This window comes from Osmia bicornis, chromosome 14 (genome assembly GCF_907164935.1).
Source record: "Osmia bicornis bicornis chromosome 14, iOsmBic2.1, whole genome shotgun sequence".
Taxonomy (NCBI): domain Eukaryota; kingdom Metazoa; phylum Arthropoda; class Insecta; order Hymenoptera; family Megachilidae; genus Osmia; species Osmia bicornis.
In genome coordinates, this window is record NC_060229.1 from 3,928,845 (window position 1) to 3,943,233 (window position 14,389).

General features: G+C 42.3%; 1 protein-coding gene across 2 annotated transcripts; it reads left to right on the forward strand.

The window, feature by feature from the left end:
* Positions 1-1,226: 1,226 nt before the first annotated feature.
* On the forward strand, positions 1,227-14,360 carry LOC114872754 (F-box/LRR-repeat protein 20). 2 transcript variants are annotated; one of them, XM_029180332.2, is made up of 9 exons: positions 1,227-1,409; positions 5,741-5,986; positions 6,557-6,624; positions 6,811-6,940; positions 7,047-7,508; positions 7,786-7,977; positions 8,046-8,147; positions 8,241-8,456; positions 9,098-14,360. In XM_029180332.2, exons 1-9 carry the CDS (start codon positions 1,380-1,382, stop codon positions 9,203-9,205), a joined length of 1,554 nt encoding a protein of 517 aa, XP_029036165.1. In that variant the 5' UTR covers positions 1,227-1,379; the 3' UTR covers positions 9,206-14,360. The 2 variants fall into 2 exon arrangements, with proteins under 2 accessions (XP_029036165.1, XP_029036166.1); XM_029180333.2 differs by lacking the exon at positions 5,741-5,986 and having other exon boundaries at positions 1,230-1,409.
* The last annotated feature ends 29 nt before the right edge of the window (positions 14,361-14,389 follow it).

Genomic DNA, 14,389 nt, shown 5'->3' on the forward strand with positions numbered 1-14,389 from the left:
GCATACAATGGCGTCTGGAAAACGTTGCCTGTTTCTTATCTCATTCTCGAAGTTGATGTTTTGGAGACGATTCTAAGCTTCCATAACTATTCCGGTGGGTCAAACTAATAGGTATTTTTGAAACGCACCATATTTCATTTGATTCCTACTTATGTCAAGGGATTAATGAATGGCGGAAAGAAAGTCAACATATCGGGCAAGGAAATTCAATTTTCTGACTAAAGCTTATCGATAAAAAATTACCTTGAGAATTTCTCAAATTATTAACTGATAACAATATCGTAGGAAACATAATCGCGAAAAGATTTAATCGGGAACTGCTTACGTAGACTAAAACACGATTAAAGTTGACCGGAAACGTAAGAAATACCGATTTCGTAATAAATAACTTATTTTAGGGTACCGTGATATTATCTCGACGAACTAAACAATTTCCTGCATTAAGAGATTTGTTCGTTTTATCTGTATGATGTCAAATGTGTAGGAGTTTTCTGTTTAGAAAGGCCGACCAACTATTTTATCGTTACGAGTAATCGCGTTCTTAAACTACGCCTCAAAAACGTATCGAACTAGTTGATAGGACAAGGTGACAAAAGCTGAGCATTTGTTAAGCATTTGACGTCTAAAAAGAAAGCTAACATTAAGAGAGAATAGAGAAATTAATTAAGAAGAATTAGCAATTTTACGTTAAAAACCTATTCTACATAAAGGCTAAAGAATTGTAATTTATTCCTATTTAATAAGAAATCCTATAAAACAGTAGAAACATCCACTCCTACGTTATCAGACGTGTTTTTCTATCACAAATCTCATAGATAAACTTGGAACATCTTAAATTGTTTGCCTGCTCCCTACGCTAGGGGGAGAATCAAGTTCGCCCATGTCTGACCACGATAAGGCCAATCTACTGCCAGTCGCTCTTTCGTAAGAACCACCTCTGCATTTACCAGCAATCGATAAGAATGAAATCTACGTGTTAAAATCGTGACTGACATAAGCAACGACCGATGTTGCAGTGGGTGCATCGCCGAGGTGTTTCCCGAATGCAACGCTAGTGCTACCAGCGGTGTCTCTTGGTGCTCTCTCAAAAATAACGATCCAATGGGAAGCGTGTAAACAATGGTTGAACGAGACGGGATTGGTGGCGTTGTCGCCAAGTCGGGTGAAAACGGCCACTCCTGTCGGCGTGATTTCGTTCCAAGGGAAAGTGCATCGGTCGTCCTTTACCCCCACCAGTGTGACGGCGGCACGGCTCATATTCAGTAGACTCGGCCATTTCTCTCGCGAAGCGTAGCAACTCGTTCGGCCGCGACATTTTTTTTTCCGACAAACCGTGCGGGTATACCCGGAAACTTTGCAAAATAACGCGACGCAAAAGGATGATACACTCCGGGCGGACCAGGCTCGAGGTAAGTCAACGTATCCTCAGACAGTAAACCAGTTGACTATGAAACGCGCGTCAAAGTCACCACGGGGGGGTCGTGCGTGTGTCCAATGTTGTCATTGCCGAGGCGAACAGCTGATCCGCTCCCCTGGCCTCCGTAATGCCTGGCAACGTTCTCTTACTAGATTCTACCTCTGTTAACGTGACAATGATCGACGAATGTTGACGATCGGCACGTTTCAAATCGCCGTGTCTCCGTCGGTGGACAGTTAAAGGCTTCATACTTTTTCATCGCTACCATTTCGCGTATACATCTCTCTCGCTCTTCTTACTTCTATCTACCATCCGTCTCTCTCCCTCTATCATTCACCGTCTCTGTTTCTCTGATCGACCAACCAACAGCCAGCCAACTCCATCCTTTGTTCTTTCTTTCCGTCTCAGAATTTCTTCGTCTTCGTTAGGTTCGTCGTCGTTTTCCCAGCCGCATACCCGATTCCCTGTTTACGTCTTTAACATTCGACGGTATCTAATGTTTTTCTCTTACTTAGTCCCTTATCATCGTCGAACGCGCAGTTCGGACAACCGTCTCGAAATGCCCGTCGAAACGACTGACGTCGATGCTTCGATCCATCTTCGATGAAATGCATCGTATACAAACTCGAGGAATATCGTCGTGTCGTTGAATCTATCTCTCTTTGTCTGGCTTGCATTATCTGTCGTATACCTATCTTTCTTCCTACCTCATCTCTCTCTCTCTCTCTCTCTCCTTTATCTTACTCCGTCCGCTTTTTCTCTCTCCGTTGCTCGCTCACACGTTCGCGGTATCTCTTTTTCTCATTCGACGATCGTTACGCGCTATTAGAATGTCAATGAGTATTGTCCTTCTCACCGGCTGAGCAGCCGAACGTCGCAGTCGAAAATCGACTCTTTCTTTCTGAACTCGTTTCATTCTCTTTGTCTTCTTCTTTCGTACACCGTCGGCAGAGGAAACCGCGGCTGGTGTGGGTGCCTTTACCCGGCGACGGATCCTTGTTCCGCGTCCGAAGTCTCGCGGATCGTCTTGCGGTCCGCTGCGAATCGGAGCGTAACGCGATTCGCGACCAAAGCCGCACCTGGTGCGTCGCGCTGTAATCCATCTGACAATGAGATAGACGAACGACCGCGAGACATCATGTGCGTCTTGTAAACAAACAAATTATTGATATTATCGGTGGGTGGACGAAAAGGTATCGGACGAGATAAGACCGTACGAAAATAGAACGATAGCGAAAATTGCGCGGAAAATTGAAAATGGATATTGATGTTGAAAGGATTTTACCCATTTTCGAGATATCCCGCTTGTATTCTACATATAAATAAGTCGTTTGCATCCGGATCTATTTATTTGTAGCTAGAATTTGGGACGGTATTTTGCATTTATATCATCAGTGTTACACAGAAATGATTAACAGTTAAGAAAAGGAGTGTAAACATGTATCTTCGACAACATCTTCAAGGTGTATCGTCACATTGTAGGCTGATAGATTTGGAGGGAAAACTGGTTGGGGGTCGCGTATAGGGGTAGATTGCATCCTCTCGTACACGAAACTGATTCACACTTCGATGATGTTTGATACAACTGTGAGAATCTGAAACAGATAAAAAAATTCACGTGTCAGAAAAATTGAGCATGGTGTTTATGAAAATATCAACATGAAGATGAGAATGCCGCCTGACAGTAACCATCAAAATAATAATGTATCATTTATTTTTGTAAACTGATCGACAAATTTCAGTACTATGTTATACAAAAGATTTGTAAGATTTTTTGTACTCGAATTTGAATTATTAATAAACGTTTGTATAATAATTCATGTATTATTTTTATGTCTGAAGCTATCCCTATGGAGGGATAGATTCGTACAATTTTCTGCTTAATAAACCTTTATCAGTTAACATATTGATTTTCTATTTCATTTGCATATTTGTACAAACTACGAAATTGATAAGAAAAATTCTAAAAATTGTACGAAGGCTCCCAATCTTCCCCTAAAGAGAAACGTCGCACCAGAAATCACTGATGCACACTCGTAACAACGCGACAAATCATTTATCTTTTTACCCATCTTTATTGAGTTTACACTTTCCTGTTTATCTCTGAGTATACTGCATGCTCCTGAATTTTATTTTCAACACCCTGTACGTTCATACTGCTCAGAACAATTGATTGATCGTTCGATTGACTGACTTTCTGTATAAGGAAAGTACCTTGACGTTCGTTCTTCCGCATTGTTCTACATACAATTGTTTCCGTAATCGTACATAGGTATCTGCCGATCGAAAGAATCCGTTGTGCTCTTCGTATCGCTAACAGCTGCTAGAAAATCGAATTTTCCTTGAATTCGTCTGGCTCGAAACGCTTAAGAGCGCAATTTCGATGGAGTGGTTAGCGGAATCGAATGGAAACGAAACGGTCCCGTACCCTTTCTGTTTCCTCGGTATCGCAATGGAATAAAAGAATTCGTTACCCGTTCGGCATAGATTGAACGTAACTGTTTCAAGCTGCGTCGGAGTGATCGCAAAAGAGCAACGCGCGAATAGAACAGCTGCGTCGTCGATCGATCTGTTTCCGTGCGCGAGGGGTCGTTTCCGTTCGAACGAGAAACTCGTTCACGAATTTGCGCGGAATCAAATGGACAAACAACGCAATCGAAACTGATTAGAAAATGCGTTCAATAAATGAAGAATCGTATGAGGAAAAATTGTTTCGAAGTTGCATACAGTTGCATACTTATTCGCCTTTGTGTCAGCACTCGTGAAATGCATCATATGATAAAAGAAAACGATTCTGACACCTGTCTTATAACGAGACACGGGTCTCGAATGCGTTAAGCTTCTTAGATGGGAATCAGTTTATATAGCTACCAGGGAACTAATTAAAGCTAATTAAGACACGACTACCGTAAGGTATTTACATCGAGAGGCATGCGTTTCCTCGCAGCCAGTCGTCTTTTTACGCTCGACTTTCCACGAAACGCGCAAAATAATTTCCGAAATTTGTTTACGCGTTTCGATTGAACTGCGCTTGCTTTTCAATGACTTACGATAAGGAGAGTATGTCATTATCATAACCACCGATGATAAGAGGAAAAAGAAAAGTCATTTACCGTGGCGCGTGATAGTCACTCGTTTTAGTTTTCTGGAAAGAAAGAGGAGGGGGCGAAACGGCGTCGCGTGTTTATAAACTTTTTAATGCAGTCGCCGGTGAATGCACCGGCCTCTTGAACGTCGAGCTCTCGAGTGTACACTCGCGAGTTAGCGGGAAATTCGAAGAGGAACGTAGCAATTTGTCGAGAAGCAAGAAACCTACGACAACCGGAAAACTGTTGCTGCGGGAAAGGATCGATTTTTCGACGTTTCATCATCGATAAGAACTCTTAAAACTTTGAAGCTAATTCGTTATCGAGCCGGGAACATAGCTTACTCGACGAAGATAATGATTTCCCGCGAACGAATTCAATAACGATCCGGGACAACGTTATCTTGATTAAAAAATTATTATAACTGTATCGCTGTCTATCGCTGTCTCGTATCTTCTCAAAATGATTCGTTTTCAATTTAATTTTTCTACTGGAATGATGTGATTCAATTTTGAGATATTAAAGGGTCGCCGTTTCGAGGAAAGGAAATATGTCCTAAAAGCATCGAAGTTGAAAAATTGGATTTTTACCGAGAAATATCGTTCCTCGGACGATTCATAAAAGAAATTTTCACGAAATTGAAATTACTTTTCGTTTCTTCGTTCAAATTTTCCAAATTCGTGTATTTCTACTTGTTAACTTCGTTAGAACCTAATGTTGGTTAAAAATCACCAACACAGGAAACGAGGATTGTTCCATTTTTCTATTATGTAAAATGTTTTCGCAAAAATTGTCGACACGCAACCACTCGTCTTTTGCGAATCTTGAAACATTTTCATTCGCATATATTCCAGTATATCTTCACTGGCATCAATTATGATTAATTGTTTATTACCATTTTATAATATTATAAGTATCTTCTTGAGTGATCGATCCGCGAACCACGAATATTTAGAAGACTTCGAAAGAACTGTGAAAATCAGTGACCCTTATTAATTTTCATTAACCCTTTCGCTTCAAAAAGGGTGTATACGTTAAAAATATAAGTCTAATTAGTGTAACACGCTTCGTTACAAAATTGATCAAACAAAAACCGCAACAAAGTCGTGACAAAAGGGTTAAACTTAAACCCTTTCGAAAAGATTGCATTTCATTCTGGAGTAGGATGAAAGATCGTACATTCTATGATTGATTTGGGGTAGTTCGGAAGGTGATCGGTGATGATGCGTTGTTTTAGAAAAAAGTAAGTCGCGTGGGCGTAGGAGGAGGGGGCCAGGTCGGGCAAGGGGTACAAGCGGTCGAGGAATCCGGCGCAAGCGGTCAATGGTGGAGGCAACAGCATCCATCGTATCATCATCATCACCATCATCATCATCATCATCACCAACATCATCACCATTATCATCATCAGGCCGGTTATTACACGTCGCAATCGCATACTCACAACAATCCTGTCACTACCATGAAGCAGTCTTACATGCAGGTTGGTCAACTTGTATTGTCACGCATGCCACTTTTCTGTGCTCGCTTCGCGTGATCATCGACTACACGTCCTTCCTGTTCGTTGTCAGACAAAACGATTCAACCTAAAGCGGCGTTTACAGAGTCGATCGACGCGTAAACAGGGCTCGAATCGAGTGAAAACAATTTCGAGATCGTTCGATTCCAAGTTACCCTTTCTGTCTACCCTTTGGTGATATCAATTATAATCGATCCTGTTGCTGGATAATCGAAGCAATATTTCATCTTCCAAAGTCAGCGGGTTTTTGTACCCACCCTGCCAACGATGTATTCTTCTATTCGACTCGCCTGTCAATCTAATTGCGATTGGTCATAAAAATGTCTGACGACGAGACCCTGGTGCGATCCTTTTAATTAAACAACTCGAGGTTGATCGACTGGGCGAGCTGGCCAAAATTCGTCCAACGTAAACGCCGCTTAACGCGTTTACCTACAACCGGTCGCTTGGTCAGCATATACTTTTGTTTGTTAGCACATAGTTCACTTGCATCGAGACGAATTCATTCGGGTCTGTTTGTTTTTTTGGTTGCAGCTAACATGGGTGTTTCATGACGACGAGGCGCAGATTAATAAGAAACTGCCAAAAGAATTGCTGCTTAGGTATCGTAAAACATTCTCCTCCCCTTTGCTACCCTCTTCTTCCAACGATCTCTTTTTTTTATCGTTACGAACGATGATTTTTTTCTCTCTTTTTTTTTCGTATCGCGTTCAATTGTTTAGAGATTCGTGTATACACCGATACGTGGTTTGATCGGGAAAACGAGTAACACGATTGTCCATTGGTAGAATCCTCTCGTATCTCGACGTGGTGTCACTATGCCGATGCGCGCAAGTAAGCAAAGCCTGGAACGTGTTGGCGCTAGATGGATCCAATTGGCAGAGAATCGATCTGTTCGATTTCCAACGAGACGTGGAGGTAAATCGAGCGATTAAAGCGATATTAAAAAACGCGAAAGGAGCATTCTCTCCCTTTTTCGCCCATCCGAATGCAGGCCTAACGAAATTGCCTTGGTCGAACGCAGGGACCAGTTATAGAAAATATCTCGAGACGATGCGGCGGTTTCCTGAGACAGCTGTCTCTCAGGGGATGCCAGAGCATCGGGAACAATTCCATGAGAACGTTGGCTCAATCGTGCCCGAACATCGAGGAACTGAACCTGAGCCAGTGTAAAAAGATCTCAGACGCCACCTGCGCTGCACTCAGCAGTCACTGTCCTAAACTCCAACGACTGAACTTGGACTCGTGTCCCGAGATAACGGACATTTCCCTGAAGGATCTCTCGGACGGCTGTCCCCTTCTCACTCACATCAACCTGTCCTGGTGTGAGTTACTTACCGACAACGGAGTCGAAGCGCTGGCGAGAGGTTGCCGGGAACTACGTAGCTTTCTCTGCAAGGGATGCCGTCAGTTGACAGACAGGGCTGTCAAATGTCTAGCACGTCACTGCCCCAATTTGGAGGCGATCAATCTACACGAATGCAGGGTACTTGAGGTTACAATTATTCCCGTCCCGATGCTGCTTTACACTCGTACGACCGTATTCTGTTACCTTTGGAATTTCATTTCGTTCGAAGAATTTTCATGCTGACGTACGAGTGTAACCAGCGAACAGATTAAGCGTCGCTATTTCTTCGAATAACATTCAGTGCTTTCTGTTTTAAGGTTTTTCATTCGAATAGATAGTGCGAGTTAGCGACGCTGAATCTGTCGAAAGCTTCAGACACGAAACAGACAGGTATCTGATAACAGATTGTTCGCAGAATATAACAGACGACGCGGTTCGAGAACTCAGCGAACGATGTCCACGATTGCATTACGTCTGTCTGTCGAATTGTCCGAATTTAACGGACGCATCTCTGGTCACCCTGGCGCAACACTGTCCGCTCCTTAGCGTGCTCGAATGCGTGGCTTGCACTCATTTCACCGACGCGGGATTTCAGGCCCTCGCGAAAGTGAGTGGTTCGATGATCTCTTCCAGGTAAAAATAAAACACTCTTGACGGGTTCCTTCGAAATTACAGAATTGCAGACTGCTCGAGAAGATGGACCTGGAAGAGTGCCTTTTAATAACAGACGCCACCCTTATTCATCTAGCCATGGGATGTCCAAGGTTGGAGAAACTGGTGAGCGATCTTATAACGATCTCGTATTGAAGGTACGTGAGATGTGATCGTGTTAGTTTATTGTACGAATCGATGCTTCACGAAAAAATATAGAGCCTGTCGCACTGCGAACTGATCACCGACGAGGGCATCCGGCAATTGGCTCTTTCGCCGTGTGCGGCCGAACATCTGGCGGTGCTGGAATTGGACAACTGCCCCCTCATCACAGATGCCAGTCTCGATCACCTTCTACAGGCCTGCCACAATCTCGAGCGCATCGAGCTTTACGACTGTCAACTGATCACCAGAGCTGGCATACGTAGACTCAGAGTACTGTATCCCCATTGTCTTCCACTTATACGGAGAACTACCCAAGTGTTACACTCACTTATTAATGAAACTTTGCCAGCTTGTAGAGCTCGTCGAGCTGAACACACCTATACCCCGTTTTGTAGGCAGACGTCTAATTGTTTAAAAGATATTAATAATTAAAGTTAGTTACTACTTACATTGACGTGAGAAGTATGACAAACTCACACATACAACTCGCAATTTAGAGATCCACGGTTCAAATCCTTGGTTCCCAACAATTTTTTCTTTAATAATTTTTATGTAATAGTTATTCAAAAGGAGACAATTTATCATTAAAAAAAGAAAAAAATGTTGGGAACCAAGGATTTGAACCGTGGATCTCTAGATTGCGAGTTGTATGTGTGAGTTTGTCATACTTCAGAATGTTAAGAGTAACTAATTGTAATTGTTAATATCTTTTAAACAATTAGCCGTCTGCCCCCAAAAGGGGGTATAGGCGTGTTCAGCTCGACGAGCTCTACAAGCTGGCAAAGTTTCATTAATAAATAGTTCCCCTTGTTAGATATATACTTAGATTCCTTGGCTACCCAAGTTTCCTTATTAGAGAGACTCGCGTTGATCTTCCAACCGTTAATCAGAATCGTTGATTTCTTTTCCAGGCTCATTTGCCTAACATCAAAGTTCACGCGTATTTCGCGCCCGTAACACCTCCGCCGAGCGCAGGTGCATCACGGCAACGATACTGCCGATGCTGTGTCATTCTGTGATTCCGCATGCACACGTGACTTTGATGCAAATCGTCCGATGTACCACAATACCGGTGGACCTTTCAGTGATCGCTGGTTGCGGCAATCGTGGGACCTTCTGTTCCGGTGACCAGAAGACCAGACCCTGTGGACTGTGGGTCGGCTGTCGTCGACAACAGTGAGAACGAGCCTCATCGTGAATCGCGACTCCTTCGATAACCATTCGACTTACAACACGCAACGAGTACAACAACAGTACGTCACACCGTCGTCTACACATTAACACACAGACACATAAACAGCCACAGCTGCTACTGCAATCACTATTATCGTGTCGTTGCTACTCAACTACTACTACTACTACTACTACCGCTACTGCTATACAGTAACCGTTATCGCCGCTGTTCAACGCTGTTGCGGCATCGTGATCAACGTTTCTACCGTAACCACGTTCGTTTTGGTAGCACACGCATTCGCTAATGTCGCCATTGTTTCATCATCGTGCGTCGAGAATTCTACGAAGGAAAGAAATTCCTGGGTTTCGCCCTCATTTTCGTTCATCGTCCGAAACAAAACGACGACGTATCTTTCGACGCGATCATGCTTCGCTCCTACGGGCCAACACGATCAAAACGTGCCGATCGCGAGCCCGAATTTCTCGCGGTTGAATGTTCCACGTGAAAAAAAAAAGAAAGAATACACAGATGATAAGCATATATACATATATATATTATATATACATATATTTTTTTAGTACGATACATTCTCTCTTCTGCTAAACATAATCGTCGAAGAGAAAAACGCGCGATCCGTACCGAACGATGACGGCACACAACATGCGTCCAATGGTCACACATTTGTTCGGATTTCAAAGAAAACCAAGGGGTAATACGTACACCGCCCTTATTCTATTCTAGACACTCAATTTCTATCGAACTTTCGTGTGTGCTGTGTATATACGTGTGCGTATGTCTGTTTCTGTAGCAGTTTCTCAACGAACACTGCCTATTATAACGTTATTGATAAAACAAAGGAAACGGAAAATGTCCAAGAAAAAACGAAAAAAAAAAAAGTTAAAAAAAAGAAAAAAAATTGAAAAACATATATAAACAGGATAAAGAAACTAGTGAACAGAATAAGAGATACCTCGAGACGTTAAAACCGTAGAGACGTACCGTCGTTCGTTTTTTTCTTTTAAACACAAATTCTACGTGTCTTCGATTGGAAATTTCATTCGATCGTTTCCTCCCCCGCGTATCCGCGAGACGAATTTCGCGTGACATCGCGACACCTATGAATTTCTTTCCATTCGCGTGAATCTGTGACGTCGCGGCCAACAACACTTACCCAGAACGGAAGCTAGAACACGAGGAAGAATCCAGCAGGGTTTTCGTTGATCGTTGACTTTTCAACGATCCCGAGAGGGAAAGAGAAAATGAGAGAGAAAGAGAGACAGGGACACGACAGAGGCTGCGTCTGTCGTGTTTGAATTTCGCGTTTAATTGTTGCTAGCGTTTTACGATGGCACATTTCAGATGCATTTTACGAGGATCCGCGGACAATAATGGCCATAAGATTGTCCGCGGTTCGACAATTTTATCGAGCCTCAAAAACCGTATCGTATTTCTCCTTCACAGTCCCGGACATCTATCGATATTTATACATATATTTCTCTTTGTTTTTCCTCCTGTTTCTTTCTATTTTTCTTTTCCATTGTTTTTCTTTCCTTTTTAACTCATCATGGACTAGGAGAGCACAGACTGACAAAACGAATCAAATCGTTGATACGTTGAAACCGATTCACTTTGGAGGCCGGCGATCGGATTCGCCGGCCTCGAACTTTACTTTTTAAGCCTAGCTTACGGAATGATGGCGGTACGAGAACCGGCGAACGTAATCCAGAAACGCGGAATCGACGATCTTCGGATGCTCGTTTCGCGATCGGGTATTCGACACGCTCCGTGATTAGGTGATTACTGGCGTCGGGCGTTCGATACTTTTTCTTGTAAATTTTCGAGCTGTTCGATCGTTTCGAACTACGAATCGCTTCGATGACTGTCCGAAATCTTACATTCTTGAAACTTTTCAAAGATTTATGTTATAACCAACTAGTCCTAATAAATGCAATAATTTGCTAGCCTTCAGACTCTGTTATTTCAATTTTAATAGATATCCAAGTCTTGAAAGCTAAGTACCCGAAAGCTTCGAAAAATGTCTAATTTCGAATGGCAATCGAAGCAAATCGAACCGATTTACTAGCCCATCGCCAGTGACTAGGTTGTCTCGTCGACAACGCGAAGAAACACATTTGTACCCTGGCCCTCGAAACGGGTGTTGATACGATATGCACAAACGCAGAAAGGGACAGACGAGCGAACGGTGCTCGGAACATCATGGATACTTGGCCTCGTGATTAATTTGATTGTTCGGATAAACGTGCGAGAGAATAAGTTTTTGGAGCGGGATGACAAAGCGTATAATAATTGTGCGAAGAGTAAGAGGAAACGCGAAGAGCAGAGAAAAGAATCCTTTGACCGTGAGAAAGTTCTCATGACGGAACGTTCGGGTTCGTGATCGACGTTTTTAAATTTGTTTTTGCTAAATGGAATCGTCGCGTCGATTGTTGTGCACGCACGTATATGTTTTCTTGCCGTGGCCAGGATACTCGACTAGGAAAGAAGGAAGCATGAATTTTTCAACGATAACGAGTATTTTTAAACGGATACAAAAACACGATCCATCCGAAGGGTGCGAAATTGAATTGGCTCGCGCGAAAGCACCCCCGTTTCCCTCCTTCCCGTTGTTTCGACAATTTCAAGAGCCAGTCAGTGTGATTGGCATCGATGAATGGTATCGATCGTTGATCCTTGCTGACGCGTAAGAAACGTACACCGCGTTATATGTGTATTGAATATATAGCGTGTAAACGGAATACCGGATGAAGCAACTAGATATATGAATATATTATATATATATATATATTAATATGAAGTATATATTAACAAAAAAGAGAAAAAAAAATCGTAAAAAATACTAAATATATAGATAAGATATGTTTTATACGCTGCATGTCATCCTTAGAAGGATTAACGTGATCATCGTAACGTGTCGTTCGAAGTCAAGGTTTTATCCTTTTCTTTTACTTTTTTTTTTGTTTTTCTTAGCGATTAAGCGATGCTCGTTACGTGCACGATGTGTAATCGTCAGCGCAAGGGAATCAGCAGGTGTAATAGATCAGATTTAACTTAGGCAGACGGACAAAAAAAAGAACAATTTCGCCACTTTATCCGCACTCGTGTGATACGGTTACTGACCTCGCCAGGGTCTCGCCGAGGAATCTGTTTCCGTTCTTTCGTTCGCGTTCTTCCTTGGAATTTTCGTTGTTTAACTATTTGCAGCTTCGAGAACGAAGCAATTCACCATTTAGATCGCAAATGGTTAATACGCTGAACAGACGAAAGTGATCGAATGCACGATTGTCGGGTTCGTTTAAGTTCGGCTGAAAATATAAAGTCAATCGCAGTGCCTGAATCGCCGCAAAAATTGTAATATATACGTAGTCGAAATTCCACGGGTAATCGCAGTGTGGCGGAGGATGTACAAGATTTAGACGAACCAGAAGAAAATGAAAGAAAGTAGTAAAACTCTCACACGCCAGCCATTCAAAGGGTTTTCCAATGTCTCTGGCCGAAACGTAACTTGTCCTCTCGAACGCCCGATAATCGTGCATCCATTTTTCAATTTAGCGATACTTATCGATGGACATTCAATATTTTGATCACCCCATCTGGACGTAAGACATTTATAACGTTTTAAAAGTTCGTTTCTTCGTGGCATTCGAACGTCCATCGCAATTACTTAATTCCTCAACATTGGACACTCGTGAAAAATCGTCCGTGGCAAAAGCAGAAGGAAAAAAAGGCTATCCAGAAAAGATCTGTAGTTTCTTATTTTTCATACTCGATCGTGAAAATATTATTTTAATAAGACCGTTGATGATCGATCATCGAGGCTCGTCCCTCGGTCAGGCTTTCCTTCGACGATCGATTATGAACAAACGAGAGGAGTCAGTGAATCGGCGTGATCGGTTAGTACAACAAAATTGTATGTCGAGTATCGTAGAATCGAGCCCCGTTACGTCGACGAATTTCAAAGACGCGAGAGCCTGTCGGGAATCCCGTTGATCGGGCGTAAAGGGAATCACGACCGAGTTTTCGAAAGCGATGTGTGTACAAGAGTAAAACACGAAAGCGTCGTCGATACACTTAAGAACGGCGAAAAAGGAGGTGAAACGTACAAAAGAGAAACGGAGGAGACGATTGTACGACCGATTGCAGTGTTGCGTAGTCTATTGGTATGAAAATGCAATACATCATCGCGAAGAGATCGTGTCGTCGCGACGTTGAAGAGAGTGACGTGAAGAAGAAGAAAAATTTAGAGAAAGAAGAAAGAGGTGAAACGAAGCTTTGAAACCGAGTGATCGAACAAGTGTTTGGCTGTGCAGTAGAATAGGAAAGAGACAGAGAAAGTGAGTTAAAAGAGAGAAAGAATGAGAGAAAGAGAGGGTGTGAGAGACAAAGATTCAAGATGTTAATCGAAGCCAGCGAAAGTATATTTACCATGTGTCTCCAGTTATACGTGTATCGTCCTGTGTATTCACAATTTTTATTCTCGTATTCGAAAAGTAAACGAAACAAAGATAAAATTCAACAAAATTCAAACAAATGGTCTACGCGTGTCGGGCTACACGTGCCTCCCGAACAGATAGGAAAATAACAGACACAGGTTCGTGTACGAATACTGTAGCTGATTATACATTAACATTTTCGCTGCTTCGACAAGCTACAGTCTACCATGTATATATTTTCATTAATGTATGTATAATAAAAAAAAAAAAAAGTATATTCGAGACAACGATCGGCTCTCTGTTTAGTGTGCGTTCTTGTCATTCTCACGTGGACTAAGTATATTACCTCTCGATCATTTCGTGTTCCAAAGAATATTTTTTGCTTCTGAATGAATATATTAATCGTAACCACACGCATTCCTTCTAGAAATAAATTTTAACCATGAGAAAATCTCAATGTATTGCGCAAAACAAGCACCCTCGTCGCGTTCACCCTCGTGTGGAAGCTGTGCTTTGTGTCAATAAATTTTTCAATCATTCAACTTTCAACCTCCATTCGTTTTTTCTTTTATTTACGT

What these genes read in the sequence shown, in the direction of transcription:
- LOC114872754 (XM_029180332.2), top strand. Translation starts at nt 1,380, where the DNA reads ATGATACACTCCGGGCGGACCAGGCTCGAG. An exon ending in CCGGGCGGACCAGGCTCGAG is followed by an intron (nt 1,410 to 5,740) that starts GTAAGTCAACGT and finishes GCGTTGTTTTAG; the next exon opens with AAAAAAGTAAGTCGCGTGGG. An exon ending in GATTTCAGGCCCTCGCGAAA is followed by an intron (nt 7,978 to 8,045) that starts GTGAGTGGTTCG and finishes TCGAAATTACAG; the next exon opens with AATTGCAGACTGCTCGAGAA.